At 56.1% G+C, this 23,379-nt stretch overlaps 1 protein-coding gene and 1 long non-coding RNA gene across 2 annotated transcripts; one reads left to right on the forward strand and one right to left on the reverse strand.

The window, feature by feature from the left end:
- Positions 1 to 7,361: 7,361 nt before the first annotated feature.
- On the forward strand, positions 7,362 to 21,122 carry LOC135330097 (uncharacterized). The gene is made up of 2 exons (XR_010391859.1): positions 7,362 to 7,495; positions 11,418 to 21,122. It is a non-coding gene; the product is annotated as an uncharacterized LOC135330097 (long non-coding RNA).
- On the reverse strand, positions 7,489 to 23,171 carry LOC112984081 (beta-2-syntrophin-like). Its single transcript, XM_064521383.1, has 5 exons — positions 22,767 to 23,171; positions 12,484 to 12,650; positions 11,949 to 12,072; positions 11,390 to 11,514; positions 7,489 to 9,807 (listed from the first exon to the last, which is right to left on the reverse strand). Exons 1-5 carry the CDS (start codon positions 23,044 to 23,046, stop codon positions 9,616 to 9,618), a joined length of 888 nt encoding a protein of 295 aa, XP_064377453.1. The 5' UTR covers positions 23,047 to 23,171; the 3' UTR covers positions 7,489 to 9,615.
- Positions 23,172 to 23,379: the final 208 nt, after the last annotated feature.

Here is a 23,379-nt window from a genome sequence, read left to right on the forward strand (position 1 = left end):
AGAGCTGGGCTGCGGTGCTGGGAAGGAGCGCAGGAGGCTTCTGCGGGCTACAGGAAGCCAGTTGGCGACCAGGCTCTCCAACGTGCCCCTCCTCACAACATGCAGGAGCAGAAATCTCACCACCCTCGGGGACTCCCCACCTGGCCCCACGACGAGGTGGCAGCCCAGGCCTGCTGTTATCTCCAAAACGGATGCATTCATTTTCTTGAGGGCCTCCCACATTTTCTCTGGAGGTTTCCAAATACCCACTGTGAAGTCCAGCCAAACCCACTTTAAGTTCTTTTATTTGACTGTTTCCAAAGCTATTTCTGATGGGGAGAAGGGAAGGAGAAACAACCACCCTGCACCGCATATGCAGCCGGGGCACAGTGGCCCCTTGGTCCTCCCATGCCACCGTGCCCTGATTGCCAGGGAGAGCAGCTCCTGCCCCGCTGCATGTGCCTCCTGCGCCTCCCCAAGCGCCGCGGTAAACAGCAAATGAATGGAGGTACAGTTTACAAAGATCCTCCGCTACAAGCAAATTTGCCTCTCAACACATGGCCAAACTCTCACACAACAAGTTAACTATTTGGCAGCCACTGAACTATAGCTAGAGCCAAACCAATTAGGGTTTAATGTGATCCCAATTTCCTTTTTCTGAGCCTGGTGTCGGGGTGGGGGGAAGGCACGGGGGAAGAGGAGGGAGCGAGAGCTAAGTAAATCCCCTCCTGGTTTATAAATCCTTGCCAATCATCCCGAATAAACCTGTCACCCACAGCTCTAAATCTGCATTTGCACTCATGCGCTCAGAGGGAGGCGATGGGAAAAGGCGCATTGGCTGCAGCAAGCCTGATTCCCAACATGTATCTTCCATACTTAGGAAATTCAGTCATTTAAAAAATATTTACCAAGCTTTGTCTTTAATTAGAAAAACATGACGACAGATAAGGAGAGTTATTGTTTCTGAGCTAGCAATGTCAGAGATCCCAGTGATGTCACATGATAAACCCAAGCACCGACCCACGTATCGACTGCCAGGGAGGCAAACATTTGGAAGATTTTTTCTCCTCTCCCCTCAAAGTTCAATGCTTTACAGTCACAATTAATCGGCGGTTCTCAGTCCCCACCAAACTCAGTGAGGAGGAGGAGGAGGGAAGACTCCTGCCGGCAGATCTGCTAGGCTGGGCGTTTCAATGCAAAAGCGCCTGAAGGGGAGCAGGGAGAAACCACGGGGGCCACTTGACTTCTTTGGGCTTTAACACTCAGCCTACAGCATCTCCCTGACACATGCAATTACCTGCCGTTAGGTAAAACAAACAAACTACTTTTATCCGCCCCGGAAATATGACACAGCGAGATGTCCCGTATCCTTTAAAGAAGTGTTAAATTAGTTTGCTGCTACAGCAGGACTCTGTTAAGAGATTCGTTCCCAAGAATACACCCCCGAAGCATCCCCACCGCTCCCACGTAACTGTGAAAGGGGCATCGAGGAAAGGACAGGCTGCACCGATCCCAGCTGGCCCAGAAGCGCGGAAGCCGCCACTGCTCCTCCTCCCACCGCCGGAGGGCAAGGGAAGGCTGAACACTCCCGATTTCCCGGTGCTGGCGGGGGCCGGGGGCCAGCTGGGCTTGCAGCGGCTGCCGCGGGGCTCGGCACGGCGGCGGGGAGAGCCCTCCCCAAGCACCGTCCAGCCAGGCTGCGAAAACGAGAGCGGGGTGAAGGTGCTGACCGTGCCGGGCCTGGAGGGCAGGAGCACCCCGGGGCTCTGCCTGTGCCTCCCGCTGCTGCGCTGGGGCCGGCAGCAGCCGACGGTACAGGCACAGCCCCATCGCAGCCCGTACAGGCACAGCTCCTACAGGCGCACCCCTGTCGCAGCCCGTACAGGCACAGCCCCTACAGGCACAGCCCATGGCAGCACACCGTTGGGCTCAGGCAGCTCTACCCAGGCAGTCTCTGCCAGCAGCATGTGCAGAGCTCGCTCACATCAAGCAAACACTCCGTGGCTGCCTCAGCCTCTCTCCAGACCTTCTGTCCGCTCTTTCTCAGAGGTCTAAGTCAAGGTTATGCAGTGGTGCCACGCTAGAGCTGGGCCACAGATCCTTGGTACAGAAGCAGCCAAATCTCTGCAGGGGCTACTGAGGTCACCGTTACACCCAGGCGCCCCAGAAAGCACCGAGCACGTCCTAAGGCACGAGGGAAATACTACCCATTGGCACCATCACAAAGAACCATGGAGCAGCAGCAATAATGATACGGGATAGACAGACTCCCTCAGTCACGCTCTCTTCAGCAGGCTCTGCACGAGAGCTGCGAGCCCTGGGGTGAAGCCTTCCATCCATCGCAGCCACGGGAACTGGCTGCAGCGAGGTCAAAGGTGCAGCAGGCACCATGCTATGGAGTTACCCACCAGCTGAGCAGCAGCAATTCCTTCTCCGCCATGCGATGTTAAATGCATCTGAGATGGCAAGGAACATAGACGTACGAAAGCTGGAGATGTCCCAGGTGATACCTTTGGAGGACCCTGCTGCTTACAGCAACTAGGTCCACTCCCTCGATGGGCCAATTCCCCAGAAGGATGAAGAGGAAAAAAAATGACGATGTATTTAGTGCAGGGAGAAGCAGGTATTTACGCTAACAAACCGGCCTTTCTGCTGAGTCCACTTTGAGAAAGGCAGTAGTACTCCTCCAAGCACTCACTAAATATTCAATTGGTTATTTTAAGGCCTTCACAGAATAAAATGGCTAATGTTACCCTCTTCAGTCAAAACCATACCTGTAATTTAAATGAGAGAATTCTGTAACATTCCAAAAACCTTCAAAGTGTCATCTATGGATCCAAAGTCAAGGAAGCAGCATGCCATTTATTTTCTGAAAATATCCTTGCAAGCCAAGGTTGAAGGCTATTATCAAATTGTATCTTAATTTTCAAGATAAATCTACATTGGAGAAAACCCCCGCCTGAGTAGTCTGATCTCTTAAATTATACCAAGATTACAAAGCACATCTTTGAGGAAAACACAAGCACACATTTCGACAAAGTCCAATCGTCAGATAAGTTATTCCCAGTTGAAGTTAATGCTTCTCCCTCTCTGGAAGAACATGAAACAGAGTAAAGAAAGCTTTAGCTGAACTGTAAGGTCAGGGTTGATTATCTTGAAGTCCACTGAGACAAAACGTTGCTGGATGCCTTTTTGGTTAAGAGCTCAGTCAAACCTGGGGCTGTGCATGGGGTACAACAGGGGCGAGTAGGAAGGCAGCAGTGGCACCAGAAGAGTCTTCTGCCCTGGACACTCATTGATGAGAAGCAGGGACAAGTGTCTCCAAAGAGATGGTTTACTTTACTTGGAAGAGTCCCAAGTAAATCACTTATGTGGGTTCAGGCACTGGCTCTGTGACTTTTTATATCAGAGCAGGAGAGACAGGTTGGCTTCTCGCTTGCCCTAGCTTTACGGCTGCCTCTTTCAAGTCAAAGCGTTTACCTCTGATCTGTGCCAGGAAGAGGAAAGTGAGAGCCCTTCTCTTCCCTCTGCCGTTTCAGTGGTTTATTGTAAAATCTGGAGGTTTGGGTAGCCTTGGCAGCTCAGCCCGATGGAAACCCTGCTCAGCCTCACGCGCCCCACCACAGTCCTCCTTCTAAGCGAGTCAGACCCATGAGCTCTACCTGAAATATATGCTGCTTTCCATCTCATGCTCAGAGAAGCTGCAAATCAAGCAGCACTTTTTCTTTGCTCTGATGGCTTTAAAAAGTCAGTTTATTGCACTCTCCCAAATGCTGGTTCAAGGGAAGAGTAACATCTTAAGCCAGTCAATTTACAGCATATAAAAATCAAGTCCCTCAAAGATCTATTTGAATTTCTGCACACTGGAAATATCCATGCGAGAAAGGCATGTTCATAAGGGAGTTTGTGTGCGCTTTATACTAATATGGAACATCCCCAAGTTTCAAAGCAGTCCCACATTTCTCCTTCCTTTCCGGATCATTAGTTGCACAGTAAACATTGAAGTATTTCTCTGCAATACATTCCCATTGCAATCAAGCACTCTCCCAGCATAGCCAGTAACTCTCTTCATAATACAGTGAGAATCACTGGGCAAATAACCAAGTCAATCATATAATTTGTGCTTATAAAAGTTACGAGTCTATGCCCGATTTATTTACTTTCTAGACACCAAAGACAAAATCCAACAGCGTTCCTGGACAGACGCTAGGCCCACTGACAAGGACGTGAACGAAGCCTTGTGTTAGCATCCGGCCTGATAGCAATAACTGGCACCAACACAATATTGCTATCTTCTCTATCTATCCGTAAAGCCACTGAAGGCTGCAACACATGTTCATGTGCTTGTCCTTACAGAACAGCTGTACGGCTCATCAGTATGATCATTAGCACTCTACCAAAGGAAAGCTGAGCCATAGGCATATTAAAGCTGCATAAAAATGATGCTCGAGCTGCAGCTGAGTCATCTGCAGCATCCCCTCCACCCCGTGCCAGATGCTGGTCACCCCCGTGCTGGGGGTTGCGGCCCTGCCATACCTGCTGGCATAAGGCCACGTGTCATCGCCTCCTTACCCCGTTCTGCCAGAGGGATGCAGATTAAGAGCCCTACCATCAGACGTGGTTTATCTTGCAAAACCAAACAACTACATTTGCATTTATACAGGTTTCAGCCACAATCCAGGATCGCACCTTGCCCAAGGATCTACAAAAGCGCCACAGTAGACACAGGGACTAGTTTCACATCTCCTTTCTGAAACTACCGATCTAAATACAAGAGCACCCTTCCCCTTAGCTTCAAATGTTTTTAAGTAGGATTTTAAAGGACTGTCCTTCCTCCCAGAGCTCAATCTAACGGACACAGGGAACCTAACCCACCTCTGTGTACAAAGTTGAGCCGCACCATGGACAGCCCAACTGTGTGGGATTCGCTTCACCTAACTCACAGTTGCCAAAGTCTGAGCCAGTTACCCTCGACTCCCCTTGCAGTCGCTGAAAAAAACCCCAGACAGCTCCGGAGTGTGATTCATCTCCTCCAAAGAGAGGTGTCCAAGATAGGTGAGATGAACTGCCCTCCAAGTGCCGGCTTCTCTGCTGCAACTGCAAAGGCAGCTTGGAGAAACAAGTTCTGACACAGAGGTCTAACTTTTGGCCACTGAGGTTAAAGCAGAAATCTCACCCAAGTTCCTTCTGTGAGCTCTTTTTTCAAGACAGACTGAAAACGAAGAGCCCTCCCTTGCAATCAGCTTAGGAGCGCGTGAATCAGATACCAGGTTTCCGGACCCCCGTTTTCCCGTTAACGCGGCTTCCTCGCTGCAGTCTCCTCTTCCTGCAGCAGCCAGGTTTATCACTGGGTGTTTTCAGCCTGTGCGCTTCAGCACACCAATACTCGTAACTGCTCTAAAGGCGTCACAGCCTCGCTCTCGCAGCATCTCCGCGCATCCTGTACCAAGCAGCGTGATGAAGTATTCACCCACCCTCTGCAATTCCCATCACTTGGCAATTCCTTCTTACTGGGGATGTAGCTTTCGGGGCAATCTCCGCGTTAACGCTGGCATCGATCTTTACATTGCTTCCCTCTGAGCAACCACATTTTGTGTTCAAATTCCCTCACGGCCTCTGAGCTTTAGGACACGCTTTTAGCGGTTGTCCTGCTTCACTGAACTGAAGCTTTTCAAGATAGGCGCAGGGAGGACATGCCTTGCGTAAACGGACCCCACGCCCTGTCACACAGGCGCTCGAGGACATCACTCGGTGTCACCTCGCTGTGGTGGCACCTCATTACCCAGCCCAGGACGGCTCCAAAGCCGTTCTCAGCGCACCAGGTTCTCTATGGACAGACAAACGCGGCACGCAAGAACAGATGAGAAGAACGACCGGGAGGTTCACGCAGTTGCAGGCAGGTGCTGAACATCTACTCGGCTCCTCGGCCGCAGCAGCGCTTCCCTGCACGCTTGCCAACCTCCCCGCCTCCAAAGAGAGCACAGCTCTTCTAGAAACAAACCTCCTGCTCTGAGAAATTAATGAAAACAGGACTCCAGTTCATCACCTTCCTAGTCCCAAACCGCGCACTGTAAGAGGGCACAGGGGGACAGGCGGACTGCTCGCCTCTCGGCGCCGGTCCCGGGAGGTCCATGCCAGCGGGGAGGTCCTCCGGACGCAGAAACACAGGACGTCCTAAACCTGGTGCTTCAAACCACACGCAAAGTTGCGTTCGAGCCCGTTCAACTCCCTCCCCGTCAAAAGACGGTCGGCGCTGACGGCGCAGCGACGTGCAGCGTGTGCGGCCTTGCACCGTGGCGCGGTTACCAACCGCGGGGCCCGCGGGCTGCCCCCCGGCCGGCCCGCCCGGCACCCCGGCCGCGCTGCCCTCCTCTCAGTGGAGCAGGAAGCTCGACCCATCGGACCGACCGACCGGGCTCCCTCTGCCAGGCTATTTTTAAGCAGGATCAGCTCCCCGAGCGGGTGCTCGGCACCACGCCGGGCGGCTCCGCCGGCGCAGCCCGCCGCGCCGCGGGGCAGGCGCGGGACCCTGGAGCGGGGGCTGGAGCACCGTGAGCCGGTATCACCGAGCCGCATCCTCCGATGGCGACAAACCGCAGGCTAAAAATAAATGAAATGTGTGTATATATGTAGGCGCGGGGGTGCACGCACACCCCGCAGAGCTGCAGACAGCGCAGCACCCGCGCCAGGCGCTGCCCGCGCTGCCAGCCGCCCCGGGCGGGCACCAGCGGCGCCGCCGGCCCCGGCAGCGCCCGGCCCCCCCGCGCCCCGGCAGCGCTGCGCCCCGCCGCGCCGGCGGCGCCCCCCCCGCGCGGCCCCGGCCCCGGCCGCCCGCGCTAGGCCCGCAGCGGGAGCGGGAGCGGGGCGGCGCCGCGGCTCCCCCGCGCCTCCCGCGCCGCGGCTCTCACACGGGCAGGCTCCGGGGATCCCCACCATGGCCCGGCTGCTCCGCGGCGGCGGGTCGCCACGCCACGCCACGGCCCGCGCCCGCCCCGCCCCGCCCCGCCCCGCCCGCCGTGACGCGCCGGGGGCGCGGCCTGGCCCCGCCCCGCCCCGCCCCGCCCCGACCGGCGGCGCGCGGGCCGCGGGGGCGCTGCGCGGGGCGGGGCGGGGCTGCACGGGGCGGGGCCGGAGCGCGCCACCGCCCCCGGCCGGGACCCGCCTCCGCGCGGCGCCGCCTGCTGCCCGCCCGCCTCGCCCGGCTCCTGGCCCGGCCCCCCCGGCCCCGGGCCTGGGCCCTCGGTGGCCCCTTCTGCGCGGCGCCCACCGCGCTGCCAGAGGCTCCCCCGCCGCTCGCCGTCGTCCGGGCGCGCGTCGCTCTTTCCCGCGCCTTTCCCGGGGCCCACGCGCGGTTCCTGCCGCCCCGGGACGGCGGTGCCTCCGCGAGGACCGCGCAGATGGGGCAAGTCTGCAGGGCCGAGGCGAGGTCGGTTTGCCGGCAGCGTGGAAGGGAGAGCAGCTGGGGAGAGGAAGGAGGGGCTGAAGGCTGTGGTGCGATCGCGCGTTCCCTCGGCAGGTATGTGCATAGCTTAACGGCCCAGACAGTTTTACGCATGATTATTTCTGCTTCTTACGTTGTAAGAGCTGTTGGGAGAAGGAGAAACTTCAACACGAGGGTCTTGTCAGAGCAGGCGCAGGGTTGGGGCACAGGCACAAATGGGTGGGAAAGCAGGTCATGGAGGTGGAGCAGGTTGCTGGGAGCTTCTTGTACATCCCTTCCCATCTGGGGGCACCGCACTGAAACCAGCTTCCCATTAGGAGTCGGTTTAGAAAACTAAAACAACAAATCCATCAATCCCTTGACTCTCTTTCCTCGAAAAAGTATTGACACCAAAATATCATGTATCACATCTCATCCTAGATACTCCATTCAAGTAAAAATTAGGAAAGGTTTAATACTAGTGTGGTTGAAATTTTGGTGAAGGATTAATTTTAAATTTTCTTCCAACTTTGATATATGGATTCTTTAAAATGTTCTCGCTTTGGCTCTCCAAAGCTGTCCTGCTCTCGTGGCTGCACAGCAGGCTCCTCGTGTCTCCAGGGAGGCCTGCCAGGTAACGTGAAGGTACGCGATGAGCAGCTTTACAGTACCAGAGGCCCCACCCTGAGTGGGGCACAAACACATGAAGGATCTTGCAGCCATTTCGGCACGGCTGGAGAGAGCCCAGCTGATGAACGGGGGAGCACGTGTGGTTGGAGTAGCCTGAGAGTAATTAGGAGAGGGGCTGACCAGCCCATCTGCTGCAGAATGGTTGGATGTGTCGCAGCAAGCAGCCGAATGTATTTGGCAGGCGGCGTTCATCTCGGCTTTGCTGCCTATGCCAGCCGCAGCCAGATGCTGGGGGCGGGAGGGAGTGGAGAATGCAGGATTGCTCTGTGCCCTACAGCCATGTGCGGCAGTTTCTCCATCGAGTAGGTTAGGTGGCCACATTGCCTAGAGGAGTGGCAGATGCTGTCCCTTCTCTGCACCACTGCTCAGATCCTTGAGATCACACTTGAAGAGCTCCATGCCAGTCTCAGGACAACAGGGTAAAGAACAGGGCTCTTAGCCACAGATAGCTCCACAGTCCTTGTTTGGTGGAAGAGGAGGACCTGAAGAGCTCTGTTACAAGCCATCATGAATAATTATGACTTTGTTGGCAAGGGAGCTTTATGTACCAGAAGCTCTTCCATGAGCCTACCTGGTCTCCCAGCACTTTCTCCTGTCCACAAATGGATCAGGGAGTCTGGTCATGTGAAAACTCTGGCCCAGGTCAGAACTGAGATGCGAGTGGTTCAGCTCTGGCATAGCCCAGTGCTTGAGTGACGCTTACCTCCAGCCCATACCTCAAAGCCTGGTGATGCCAGAGTTTGCGATCATGAGAACTTCACTAAGTGTCTGGAAGTTCTCCTTGTCCCCAGATGTGCCTGGGGTTTGTGAAGGCTGAGAGTACAACACCAGCCTCATGCTGACATCTGCTTGGCATCTGAAAGCCAGGCATGGCCCTGCTCATATCCTGCAGGGATTTGGAGCAGTAAAGTACACATATTGTCCTGAAACCAGGGACCAGGACCCAATCTCCTGTCTTGGGTAAATGCCACAGCCACCAGTTGGCAAGTCGTGCTGGTACCAATGGGCCTGTGGCTCTTGACTCCCTCCCAGTCCAGAGGTTCAGCCTTGGCAGAGCTTATAACCGGGAGTGCTCTTGGGGTGGAGTAGGAGATGTAAACTGACTGCCCCAGGGCACCATCCAGCCCTGAAGCCACTGCCTTGGTAAGTCAGTGAAAGCTGTGTGAGCCCTACTCAGCTCTTGCAAAGAAAGGACAGGAGCATTGACCTGCTGACTCCCAGTAGGACCGTGCTGCCAACAGACTGGGTTTAAAGCTCCTACAGTTCCTGCCCCGGTTGGTGCTGGGCAGCAGCCTGGTAAAAGCGCAGCTCTGGGTGTGTTCCCGCACGGCCTGTGAGCTGCCATGCATGGCAATTTGGCAGCTCTTAGCTCTGCCCGCCCAGGAAGCCAAGGTCTGGTTTTGAGCCTGGATTTCATTTTGCTGGCCAAGAACAGCCATCTCTTGGGCTCAGAAGTCCTTTGATGGAGCAGATCCAAATTTGTGCTGGAACAACGGGTGTGGTCGTCTAGTCACGTCGTCCGCAATTTAACTTTGCGATTTTGCCTCCTCTTCTTGAGAGGTACCAGTGCTTAATTGGAGCAGCCCATCCATCAGAGCCTGCATCCCCCGCGTGGCTCTTATCTCTTGCCAGGTTGTCTGCAGCTTGGCTCTGGCCCCTGTATTTACAACTGTTTTAATTTCAGTGTCATCTACAGCCTCGCTGTGGCCAAATTTATGCTAGAGAGGCAGAAAGAGATGTTGTGCAGGGTGCTGATAAGGGCTTCATTTTTTAATTTAGCTAGTCTTGAAACACTGAAAACCCTAGAAGAGTGGCAGGCCTGGCTCCCCATCCATGGGGAAGCGTTGCTGCCTCGGCACTCGCAGATGCTTCACCAACGTGACAGAAGCAGCTCCACCAACCACCTGGAACGGCTCCATGGCCGCAGCCAGAGATCTCCCCAAGGCTCCCTGAAGAGCTTGCCCGGCTCTGGAGCCCTCCATATGCCAGAGCACTCAAACAGGAGATGAGAACAGCTGTGCTGACAGTTTTATGCCGTTGCTGCCCTGCTCTGTGTCCCGTCCCTCCTGCTCTCCTCTGCTGGGCAGCGTGACCTTGCGGGTGGTGCCCTAGTTTAGAGGTGGAGCTGGTCAGAACAGGGGGAAGGAAAGGAGGGCTGGGAAGGTGCAGCCCACCGCTGCAATGTGCCCCATTTGCCCTGGGGGAAAGTTTTGAAGGAGAAGCTAGCAGTGGGGCCGACTGTCTTGTCTGGGGCTGAGGTCTCAGCTGGGTTCCTGAAATGTCCCTGGAATAGCACCAGGCTGCCAGGTCAGGGCTGATGTTACAATTTGTGAGTTAAGTTTGGGGGTTCTCAGCTGGCTGTAAAGCACCCATGCTCCCCTCTGGCTACAGACAGGGTCGGCAGAAGCTTGGTGTCTAGTCTGCGGCACCCAGCGGGCCGGGTCAGGCCATGCTGGGCCTGGCAGCCCTCAGGCGGGGTGTGCAGAAGATGCCCAGCATTGCACACGGTGCTGAAGCCAAACACCTCCCGCACACAACAGGCCTCCACTTGCTGTAGAATAGCTCTTTGCTGGCACCTGCTGTCAGCTTTAAATTATGCATTTGCCTTTTCGCACAGTGCATCAGCAGCAAGAGGTCAATCCAGCAGCACCTGGTGTGGCAAGAGCAAGGACAGTGCATCTGGGGCTTCCCTCAGCTGCTCTGCACCCCAGGACCACGGCTTGGCCCCAGCTTTGCAGCTGTGCCTGTGCCGGGAGGACGATGCTGCCAGGCTGGGATGCATCCTGCCATCCCACAGTACCCGAACAGGATGAGGAGAGCAGACGTGGTGACAGCAACCAGGGCCAGCTGACACTTTGGCGGTTGCCAGCAAGCCCATAGTGATGAGGCAGGTCACTTGCCCATAGTGATGGGCAAGCCAGGAAATCAGATGGGCAAGGCGAGGGCAGGATCAGCAAGGTCGGGCACAGCCCCCCTGCGGTGTAGCTCAGGCAAGGTCCATGGGGAAGGGTCAGAGATTAAATGAGGCTCCAGAGCCTGTGGGCAGAGGATGTGTTGGTGGAGACACCCCGGAGGCATCTCGCAACTCTTTCTCATTTGGGTGCTTTGAGAATAAAGCCCTTCCACCAGGAAGCTAGAGGAGTGAAGTAAGCATGGGGCAGGGGGGAGTGATGGTGAGGCAGGAAAGGCTCAGGATAAAGAGAAGAAAGTCATCTGAACCCTATCAGTGGGTACCCCTAAACCATGTCAGAGCATGACAGCTGCTATCTTCTGAGATGTAGGGGGATGCTGATGTCATACCTGCAAAAATCTTCTGCTCTCTTTCAAGTCAGAGTCATTGTCTTCTTCAGAGGCTCCTGAAGAGAGGGATGTTCTTGTCTCAGGACAGAGACACAGCTGTCTAGAAGAATCCTCTGTACTGCTTTCTGCAAGAAGAAACAACCAGCCACCATTGAGTAACTTCCAAGCCTGTAGTTCTACCTTGGCAAGAGGGTATAGAAAGCTAAGCGAGACATCATCCCTCAGCTAGAAAGTCTTCCTGTTGTGAGTATGACTGATGCTCATCACTTGCTTAGAAACATTACCCTTTGGAAACCTCCTCTGTCTGCTGTTTAACCTTGTCATGAACTCTGGTCAGCACACAGGCTCCAGCCCTCCCCACTGTTTCCCCTCAGGTGCTGTGACGGGGGCCAGCAAAGCAGCCATGGCTCTATTAGGCTAGAGCTCTTCTCTTGGAGCCTCCTGTAAAAGACTTCTGAACTAGAGGAAAGGGGAGGTTTGAGAAGGAAGGAGAGCACTGCCTGCAGTCCTGGGAGGGAAGACAGAGGCTTCGGGCACTGTAGTCCAGACGTGTATATACCTTGGTTTTCAGTGTCTTGGTCCTCCTGCGATGGCTCACTCAAGCTGTCTTCAGGACTCTGAAGTTCCTGACGAGCAGGCTCTTGGGAGCTCAGCAGCTTGCTGCTGGACAGAGTTTCTTCTTCCTGAAGAGTTAAGAAATGCATTAAAGAGTAAGATTCATGACACAACAAAAACAGGCAGGAATTGTGATTCAGTCCCCAGATTTCTTCATCCTCAGGATTAGGACATGATGCACACTGGAACAGCTGGCTCCAAGACAAGCTGAATTCCTGGGGAGTGGTCTGAGCCGGAGGTGGAAATAAGTGCCCCGCAGGTCAGGAAGCCAGACCCCTCCTAATTGTTCAAGACAGAGACTCCCAGGCTGAGAAGATCCCTTCCTAGTTGCCAGGGGATTTCTCAGGAGACACTCTGACAACCCACTATGCGTCACGAGCCGAGAGAGGCTGTGTGTGCGGCAGCGCCCTCCCAGCAGTCCTGAGCGCCAACGCGCTGCCGCAAAGGAGAGCCACCACATCCACCCAGCTCCTACTCACAGGTCTCCCCTCAACAGCTGTCTGAGTAGCATCTTTTTCCTGAGATGAGGTGCTTTGGCATGTGGAACTATCCATGACCTTTGAGCTCTCCCAGGAGACCCCTGAAGTACGCAGAGGTCTTCTGTTCTTCTTCCCATCAACTGAAGACTGATTGGTCTGTTCAGTTCCTACAGGGAAAAGTAAGTAAAACTCCCATTTGTGAATGTTCTCCATGGCAAAGAGTGTTGGCCACAGGGCTAAGTAAGAGTTTCCTGCTCTGAGAGCACAAATGGAAGAGCCCATGAACAATGTTCACAAGAGGGTCTGCCTGAATGAACGCCTCACAAAAGACAGCTGCTGCGAGTTATGCAGATTTTTATCATCAGCAAGCACGAAGGACGTGTTTCACAGCTGACAGCAGACACACTGAGTGCTATTGACATGACTGTAAATCTGCATGTACTGGGTAACCTGTGTTACTATCATGCATTCCTTTCTAAAGCAGTGTCTTAGCTTGAGCTGTTCCGGGTGCCTGGGTGTCTCTTCTTTCCCAGCTGCTGCTGTTCTGGCTCAGCCTGCTGGGGGAGGCATTTGATCTCTTCAAGAGCCTCAAGCTTCTCCATCCTCTGCACAATCATGGCAAGAAATCTTCAGACAAATAGAGATGGCTGAAACAGAGCGCCTGCAGCTCTCTTGCCCAGACCACTCCCTGCTCAGCCACTGCCCTCGTCCCGCTCTGGGCTTCCTGGCTCCAGCGCCCCAAACAGCTTCCAGCTGCCTTTGCCAGGCTCCAAACACTGATTGCACCACTCTTGGCACAATCAGCTTCTTGTCCTGCCTCTTACCTATCCCTCATCGCCCTGTCTCCATCTCTCAAATTCTTTCTTTGCTCCCACAGCAGCCGCTCTCGCAGGCGAGAAATGTCCCTCCCTTCTGGTAGTTCAGGTACATCCTTTAATTTTGCCAGCTGTCGTCGAAGCATTTTCTGAAAGTTGTCATCAGGTTTTAGCTCGCCTTTGCCACAAAATGCTCTCATGCACCTGCATGCAGAGGCTTCATGCTGGTCCCAAGCAGCACTCTGCTTCAGCCACAAACCAGGGGAGAAGAGAAGGGCTTCCCTCATCACTCCAGGCACTTGGGGATGACGTTCCTGCCTGTCCCCACCCCTGTGCCATCTCAGCTCAGACCCAGGTAGTTGTTTCTATACCAGAATGCCCAGCCCACCAGCACAGCCCCCACTGCTTCTTCAGTTCACGCCTTGCCGAAATAAAACAAGTAAAGCCCCAACCCTCTGCACCGGGAAGCGTGCCTGTGAGCCCTGAGCTGTACGTACTTGTTCTCGACGGTACGTTTTGTGCGCCTCTGTCCTGAGCGTGGCCAGATACTGCCTGTAGTCGTTGAACTCCCGCCGAGTGCACACCACCTGCGGTGGGACGAGGGCAGAAATCACCCAAGGCTTGTCACGCTCGCTACGCAGCCGGCCTTGCCAGCAAGAGCGCTAACGCAGCGGGAGCTGCTCCCCTGCACCCCCTGCCCTGCGCAGCGGCTGGGGGCTCTGCTCCCACCCCCGCAGCGGGCAGCAGCGCTCCTCGCTCCGCCGCCAGGCCACGCACCCGCTGCTCCGTCGGCGCCCAGGCAGCGCGGCACGGCCCTGGCAGAGCAGGCGTGGGACTTCCCCGAGCGGGCTTTGGGCTCCTGCTGCCCCCAGGCAAAGCAGCGCAGCAGCCCCGCGCCCTCCGCCCACAAGAGGCGGCTGCAGCAAGCGCTCTGGCAACCCTGCCTCCTGGAAACTCTTCTTCTCACCCCCATAGCCAACCTACTTTGCCATCCCTGGTGACGCAACCTCCTCTCTGCAGTCTCCGCAGGTTGTCTTTGCGGTTGTAGTAGGCCTGCAAATGCGGGTCATGCAGACCGTTGTACTCGTTGCTTAGTAAGCGGCAGTGTGGGTCGCCCAGATTGAAATAACCAGATGGCTGGTGAAGCTGTAAAACGTATCGTCCGCAGCATGAGCAGGGTAGGAGGGATCAGGAAAGAGACAAAGACACTTCAGAGCTTCCTCAGCCCATAGGGTAGCTTCTTCAGCCTCTGAGGTTTAGAGTAATTCCTGGCTCAGCACTTAGCTCAGCTCTGAATTTTACCCAAAGGACAGATTTTGCTACTTGAGAAAAAGCCTGGGGCCTACAGCTTCAGTCTTGGGGTCATCTATTGTTACTGTATGCAAGTGAGGAGCTATTTATGGGGCCATTTGAGAAGATGTCCCATTTCTCCACTAACATTTACTTTTCCTTTTCTGCACCCAGTCTTGCAGTTCTAAGGAGCTCGCCAGAAAGTTTGCATCTACCTATGGTTTCTTTCCTTTGGCAATTCACTGTGATTGCAAAATGAGGTTGTTGTCAGGAGAGCCACAAAACTGTACGTGTGAAAATAGAAAGTGAGTTTGAATAGCTGATACCAGAAGTCTTTCCCATCGCTGTGAAGTCCTAACAAATAGCACAGCCACAGTGCAGGGCAGAGGAGGGTGGGGAGAAGGCAAGAGAAACCCCCCCCAAGCAGAAGAGGCATGCAAGTCAAGCAGGAAGAAGTGCAGGAAATCTCCGCACCAAAAACTTTTGTCCTGGTGTTTCAAAGTTAGCAAATCTCTGCTCCGCTGTAAGCAGTCTCCTCAGGGTTAGGCAGTCCTAAGGAGCGCCTTGGCTAACTTTGCCTCCGAGTAGTATCTGTATTGGCAACAATGTATTGAGGCCCGGAAGAAAGAAGAGACTCCCTCTGTTTCCCTAGCAGAGAGGCCATGGCATTGGCATATACCCAAAGAACTGAAGCAGGAGAAATTTTGACTCTCCTTGATGATGATGGTGAGCCCTCCCATTTCTTCTCCAGGCTGCTCAGTGTATCTGGGCAAGCAGAGGCTGAAAAAGCAGGGACTTTTCCTACTCCTTTCTACTGCTTTTACCTTTTGCCCCAGCTTGCTCCGGTAGAAGACAGGGTTGGAGCCAGGCAGCAAAGGGAGTTTGACCCCCAGCGGCATATCCAGCAGCTCAGGACATCCTGCTCCGAGCTGCTGTCTTCTGAGCCCGGGCTAGAAAGACAGAGACGCTCATGGGCATTTGGGCCACCATCTCAAGAGCCTTCTTGCAGGGCGCTTACCGGAAATGCTCTTTAAAGAGCCCAGACAAGGAGAGTGCAAAGAGTGGCCTATTCCACAGCAGCTCTTTGCTTCATCGCCTCCTTCCCCACAGCTCCAACGCCTGTAAACCAGCCCCCTGGGGTCCTTGCACAGCACCCCTCCTACCTGCTGAGCTCAAATCCAGCACGGGCAGAGAGACAGGAGCCCCTGGGAGCCTGCACTGGCATCCCTCTAGGCCTACCACTCTCACTTCCCTCCGCACTGCCCCATGCCCCAGAGCAGCCCGCGCGGTCGCCGGCTCCCAAGCTGAGCCCTCTCCATCCGTGCTCAGTGGCAATGTGGATCTCACCAAGGGAAATAACCAGATGGCTGGTGAAGCTGTAAAACATATTGTCCACAGCATGAGCAGCGTAGGGGGATGAGGAAAGAGACAAAGACACTTCCAAGCTTCTTCAGCACACAGGGTAGTGCTTTCAAGCCTCCAAGGTTTAGAGTTATTCCTGGCTCAGCACTTAGCTCGGCTCTGGATTCTCCCCAAAGGAAAGCTTTCTCTACTCTGGAGACTCTTCAGCCAAGAAAAAGCCCAGGCTCTGCAGCTTCAGTCTTATGGCTATCTACTGGTGCTGTATGAACGTGTGGAGCTATTTAGTGGGGCATTTGAGAAGGCAGTCTGTTTCTCCACTAAAACAGGCTTGTCCATTCCTTCAGCCAGTGTTGCAGCTGTAAGGAGCCCTGCAGGGCTGGGGGCAGGAAACAGAAGACCACCACCCCCTCTGCCCCGAAAGTCCTCATCCTCGCCAAGCAGGAAGAAATGCAAGAAATTTCTACACCAGAAATTCCAAGTTTGGGCTGAACTTTCCCAGTGAAGATTTCAAGCCAGACAGTTCAAACTTAGCAAATCCCCCATCCACCATAAATAGTCTCCCCAGGGTCAGGCAGTCCTCAGGGACACCTGGACACCTCCAGGCAGTACCTGCGTTGGGGAAAAAGGTATCGAAACCTGGCACAAAAAGATACTTTGCATGTTTCCCTAGCAGAGAAGGCCTGGCGTTTGTAAATATACAAAGAAGGAAAGCAGGAGAAGCTTTCAGTCTCCCCAAAGAGTCTTCCAGAGCCTGAATTAACATCTCTGGCGCTGCCAGGACACCTTCCCTGCCTTCGGACGCCTTGCCACCTGCTGCATGCAGGGCACCCTTCCGGCACGTGCCCTTGCATGGTGCCGCAAGCGAGGCTGGTGTTGGCTCTGGCAAGCACATGCACAGGCAGAGACCAGCGGCGGGACACACTCCCCTGATCTCTAGCCAGTATCAGGCCCTGCTCTTTGCAACTCTTTCCTTTTCTCAGCGGCACGGATCCTGGAGCTTGCTTTGCCCACCCAGCCCTGTCTCATTTAAGGACTGCAGCTCCCACTCTACAGCAGGTTGCTGCACAGATTTGTTGGAATGAATGTTTCTTTTCCAGGCTGCTCAATGTATCTGGACAAGGAGGCAGTGAAAAAGAAGGGCCTTTTCCTACTCCTTTCTACTGCTTTGACCTTTTTCCCCTTTTCCCCCAGCTCAGTCCAGGAGAAGACAGGGTGGGAGTCAGGCAGCAAAGGGATTTTACCCCAAACTTGATGTCCAGCACCTCAGGACATCCTACTCCGAGCTGCTGTCTTCTGCGCCCAAGCTAGAAAGACAGAGACGCTCATGGGCATTTAGGCCATGACCTCAAGAGCCTTCTAGCACAGCAGTTACCATAAACGCTCTTTGAAGACCTCAGACAAGGACTGTGCACATGGTGGCCTGTTCAGAAGCAGCTTTCTGCTTCATTGCCTCCTTCCCTACAATTCCAATCTCTATAAACCAAACCCAACCTCCATTCACACCACCCAACCTGCCTGCTGAGCTGGAATCCAGCATGGGCAGAGAGACAGGACTCCTGGAGAGCCTCCACTGTCCTCACCCTATTTCTGCTAGTTTCCTCTGCACTTCTGGATGCCCCAGAGAAGGTCCGCATGGCCGCTGGCTCCCAAGCTAAGCCCTCTGCATCTGCTCAATACTTTCCTTGCCCCTCTTCTCCTCTGTACTCAGCAGCCCATTTATATGTTGGATGCCAACAGCAAGACAGTGCTCCACAGCTCCTTTCAAGAGCTCTCCTGGAGCTGAGGCCTTCCGCTGGGACCAGACCTCTCGCTTCAGCGGCACCCAGCTCCAGCTGCCCCAGCTGGTCTCCCACTGAGTGGCACTACCAGGACAGTTGCGTGTTGCCACTTTCCTGTGCCACCACTCGGCTGCTGCCAGGCCATCCCGGGGCCTGCCTGCAGCCCTCACCTGCCCTTGGCTTGCAGGAGATTTCAAGACCAAGAACAACTGAGCTCTTGGCAAGTCTATGCCAGGGCTTCCACTGAGCTCTTGGCCTTTCCTAAGCACCAACCACAGCATCTGAGCCAGTAAATGCATGGTCACAGACATATCCAGGGAGTGCTTCCGACCAGGACACTGCTCTGGTTCGCTCCATGCTGCCCCATACATCCCCTTCCCCTCCTTTGCCTTTTTCTGAGGGGCTCAGTAGAGTCACAGGAGGGTCCCAGAGTTTCCCAAAATACACCCAGAGGGCCCTTAGGTCCCAGTTTATTTTTCTGCTGCTGAATTGGTCTCAGCTCTGCAGTGTCTGTCATATCACAGCTCCTCTGCCTGTGCATTCACTTCTTTCCTTGTGTCCAAGCTGGGAACTGGAAGGCCATCTTGCCTCTTGTGTGTGCTCTTGAGCCAACGGTCTCTTGGGAGGAACTTCTCAGGAATTGTCTGGGCAGATAGGTGTTGTATTGTCATCCTTTTGCTCACCCTCCCCTTCCAGAACCTGGCCTGGGGAGAAAGGTGGTGTGTGGTGGTAGTGCTTGTCGAAGCTGTGTTGGTTAGTGTACTCTTTCACTGCTGCTTTTGCTCAGACTTCTTGTGGTTCATCCATTCCAGTATCATGTGTTGGGCAGAGGCTGACGTCAGATGCTGTGGCAACAATAACAGTCTTTAGCATCCACAGCTCTGATCCTGTGTTGCACTTTCTTTCTCATCCTTTTGAAGCAAGGACCTCCTCCTTTGCAGAGCCCATCTCCATACAGGACCTCTGTGGATCTAGTGCCCCCAGCCAGTCTAAGTAAGAGGTATTGAACAGGAGGCTTGTGTTTTACAATGGCATAGCTCTGTCTGTGGGGTACGGGACAGAGGCTGGGCATACTAGTCCTGTAGTGTTTGCTGGCTTTGGCCAGGCCTGGGAAGCTGTTTCTTTGGTGGGATGATACAGAGGCAGCAGTAGGTAGGCAGTGGGATTTTGTGGCCGTGCTGCTGCGGGGATGGAGAAATCTCGTGCTGGCCAGGTGAAAGTGCAGCCAACAGATGCAGCAGTTTGCGCAGCAGTTTCTGGGCTCTGCTTAGATCTCCTGAGAAGCTTGTTGGAGATCGTGGGGGATTTCTGGGAATGCTGTGAAGGACTAGAGAGTACCTGCTGCTGACAGCAAAGGAGAGCTGGCTAAGGACAGCTACAGGAGGCCTTACCTTCTCCTGGGAAGCTCTAGCAAAGATTGGCAGCCACCTGACATCCTACACCTAAGCACAGCCTCTCCCACGGAACTTCTTGGAGATGATGTTTGTCTCTGAGGGACACTGTGACCCCAGCTAGCACACCAGCAGCACGCCTAAGAGCACAGAGTTATCACCGTCTGCCCCAGGGCTGCTCGCAGGCAGTGCCACAGGCGTTTCCTTGCTCGGATCTCCGCCAAAGCTCGCATGGAGCAGAGGACTCCACTTATCAGCTGTTGGAGAGGCCTCTGCAGGGGCCTCTGTGAGCTGCTGAACACATCCTTATAGCAGCGATTCCTAATCTGTGCTCAGGCTGCGGACACGGCAGCCTCCCACCGGGGTCCGGAGCGGCTGTCTGACCGCCGGGCGTGCTGCTCTCCGACGGCTCCCGCACGTCACCCTGCCCCGGCAGGGAAAGGAGGTGCAACCCCTCTCCCTCCGTGGCTCCCCGGCCCCTCCAAACAGGGCTGCAGCCGGGGGCTTCGCCACAGCACGAGTCACCATGGGCCCACAGGGATGGCCAAAGAGCCGGAGTCCTCGCGCAAAGGGCAGCTCGCTGCAGCTGGGGTCTGGCTGCAACGACACCACAACCAGCAGGGTCCGATCCTGACCGAGCCACTTTAGGTCCTGCCGAAATAATTATGTGCAAGTTAGGTGGAGGGACAGGGAGCAACCACCAACCGGAGAGAGAGGCGGGAGAAGCAACAGGCAGGCAGGCGGTGGTACCGTGGTGGGAGTGATGAAGCAGCTCCACCGGCTGCGAGCTGGCTTCCAGCGCCCCTCCCCAGTGAAGAGACAGGCATTTGCACAGCTCACGTCTGATTCTTCCACGGAGAACAGAGCCCGACCTCAGCGAGAGGAAAGGTAGCACAGCAGCGACAGTGCCGGCCCAGGGTTTTGGAGCCAAGTGACCATACCCAAAACACGTCTCAAGACAGGACACTTAGCCCTCACCCCAACCCTACCAGGGCAGCTCTAGATGCGCAGGTCTCAAGGAGCAAACAGACCTGCTCTTCAGCATGGTGAGGGGGCAGCAAAAACCAGTGGGACCCACACCTGGCTACCGCGTGCGACTGAGGGCCGGAGCTGCTGCCCAGGGCAGGGAGCAGGGCCGTGCCCAGGTCTCAGCAAGCTCATGACATGGCTGATGTGTGCAGCCAGGCCCAGGAGCCTGGAGTTGCCCCAGTGCCCTTGACCTACCCACAGTGCCTGTGCGTTCCCAGATGCAGTATCAGCCCCTGAGCTCCAACCGTGTCCCCGGAGCAGCCCGATGTGAAAAGCAACGCCAGCCTCAGCCACCTCCACTCACACAGCACAAAGCACAGCTGTTGTTTGCACCAGAAACCAAGGGGAGGCATTTCTTCAGCACTGTGCAGACGTCGTAGCTTCAGCATAACGGCCCGCTGCCTCGCACCCTCGCCCAGGAAGGGGGAAACGGGGGCCAGGCCTGCGTCAGCCAGAGCAGGCTGAGTCAGCAACAACCCTAGGGCTGCCCGGCAGCAGCCCCATCCCACCCCTGGGGCCACCACCGAGAGAACAATATACGGTTGATGAGGCTGGAAGGAGAGAAGCAAGAGGCACTTCTGTGGCCTCAGCCCTGGGGCACTCAGGCATTTTGCAGTGAAGAGTCCTCAGAGAACATGAGCTGCCCTGAGGGCTGGGAGCAGGACTCCTGGGGCCAGGCTGTCTGAGCACTTCTGCTCCACAGAGAGCTGTAAGACCTAAGCTGCTTTCACACTTCCCTTGGTACCTGCTTCTGTGGTAAAGTCTGAGGTTAAACCACAAGAAATGTATTACTTTTTAACGGGAAAGTGTCACCACCCCAGTTAAGAAGGAGCAATGCCTTCCCTCTGCAACAGTGGTGGTCACCTTCAGAGCTGCGTGACCAGCTGTAATGCTTTATAGCTCCCATTTCAGATTACTGCTGCTTGTTTTCCACATAGTTTTTCACTGCAAAAATAAAGTTTTAACTGAACCAAGTAACGTTTCTCCTTTCCTAGGAGAGCCACAGAGCTAGCAATAACTTTGCAGCCAAGGGGTTATCACAAATGGGGTTTTACACTTCCCAAAAGGAAGCACTGGCAATCTCAGGCATCCCATGGCGGCAGACACAGCAAGCAGCACGAGAGAAGCAAGTTGGGGTTTCGATCGAATCCCAGCAGACGGACATCCACATCACAAAATCTTCCTGCGTTGGGCACTTGTACAGCTGAAGTGGAAGCAGGAGGCTGAGGCTAATTCCCTCTGACCACCGAGACGAAGCCCCGTCAGAAGGTAAGATTCATACCACCACTGCCTATGGGCCTCCAAGCATGCAAACTGGCCTGTCGCTACATTAAATTACAAACTCTCTTACCCATGCACAGGGACAGACCTTTGCCCATGGTTGACTATTTAATCCTTCTTTCACTGAATTTCTAACAAGCTCAGGGCTGCATGAAAAATAAACACAAGAAGAAATGCAATCCCTGCCCCGTGAAGTTTTCAGCCTATAGTTCAGGCAAATCACCAAGGAGCAGAGAAACTCGGGAGGGGAGCAGTGGAAAGGAAAACAAGAATTATAACGACGAGGCTTCCCTGCTGCTCAGCCCTCCGAGACCGGACATCTTCAAGCTTGAGAGTGTTGTTTTAATGCCCCAGCTCTTAGGCGGTACTCTGTGTCTGGAGATCCCCAAGGACTTTACAAAGGTTGCAATCATTTTCTTCATTTTGCCGACAGCTTGAAAGGGATATTTGTCAGCCCAACAGACATGGGGTCACTGAGGAGACAAAGACAAACATGCAGAGACCTCCGTTTGCAGCAAAGGGGCAGCTTTTCTGTCATGTGGGTACCCTGCACGTCCCATCTGCTTCATCAGACATCTCCCCTACCAGGAAAGTGCCAGCGTGTGCAAAGTCACAGTGGGAGAAGAAGCTCTGCCAGCCCTGGCTCACAAGCAAAGAGCTGTGAGCACCCCCCTGCAGTGTCCCAAACGCAGGAGAGGAGAGGAGAGCCCTGCTCCCGGCCGGGGCTCCCGAAAAGCTGGCCTGTCACCAGCCTCCCCCCCGCACTCTGTGCTGAACTCCCCAGGAGCTGCCTGGCTCCAAAGCACCGCTCTTTGAGCACGCTGCAAACATCCTTCAGCCCCTTCCTACTCCAGCTTTCACACCTCCCACCTTGCCCTTCCTCATCTCCCGTTCTGCTAGGTTAAGAGCCCAACCAAGGCGTGAGGACCCCAGTTCCTCCCCGGTCCAGAGATCAGCTCTGCTCCCGCGTATGGTTTTCACCCAGTGAAAACGTGGAGTCCAGCTGCAGAAGCCGGGCTCGAAAAGGGGACGGCAACAGGTCCCTTCTCCCGAAATCCCCGTCTCACAGCCCTCGCCGAAGACGCTCTGCTCCCCTGCCAGGTGCTGCCCCTCTGCCTCGCGCTGTGAAGGTCAGACCCGCGCAGCAGCCGCGGCCCGCAGAGCGCGGGCGTCCCCGGCTGCGGGAAGCCGCTCGCCCCCAGCGCCGCGCTCGGAGCCGCCGCGGCCCCGCGGAGCCCGGACGGGCGGCGCAGCCCCGCGGCCGCGGCGCCGGGCGCGCTCCCGCGCCGCCGTCGGGACCGCAGCCGGGCAGCGCTGCCGCGGCCCCCGGCCCTCACCTTTGATGCTGATGCCGAGCCCCCCCACGTCCTGCTTGACGACGCGCACCGTGCGCCTGACGTTGGCCAGCGCCTCGGGCACGGCGGAGCCCGGCTCGCCGCCGTTGAGCTGCGCCGGCGGCGCCTCGCCGGGGCCGGGGCCGGGGCCGGGGCCGGGGCCGGCGGCGGGGCTCACGGCCAGCACGTCCTCGGCCAGGGTGAGCAGGACGCGGAGCCACTGCCCGCCGGGGCCGCGCAGCTCCAGCAGCCCGGTGCGCGGGGCGCGCCTGCCCGCCGCCATCTTCCGCGCATGCCGCGCACCGCCGCCGCTGCGCCGCCCCCGCCGGGCCGCGCGGCTCGGCTCGGCGCGGCTCGGGGCACCGGGCACCGCGCCGCCCCGCCGGCCCTGCCCCTGGGCGGCCCCGGCCCGCCCCGCCCCGCCGGCTCGGCCCGGCCCCCGGCAGCCTCCCGGCGCGGGGCTCGCCCCGGCGCGGGCCGCGGCGGCGCCCCGAGCCGCCCCGTCGGGGAGGCTCAGCCCCGCGCCCTCGGTGCGCCCCTGCCCGGCGCGGGACGCGCTCGGGGTCCGCGCACCGCTCCGTGCCCCGGGGAGGGCGCCGGGCCCCCGGTGCTGCCC

Source organism: Dromaius novaehollandiae, chromosome 16, assembly GCF_036370855.1.
Source record: "Dromaius novaehollandiae isolate bDroNov1 chromosome 16, bDroNov1.hap1, whole genome shotgun sequence".
Taxonomy (NCBI): Eukaryota; Metazoa; Chordata; class Aves; order Casuariiformes; family Dromaiidae; genus Dromaius; species Dromaius novaehollandiae.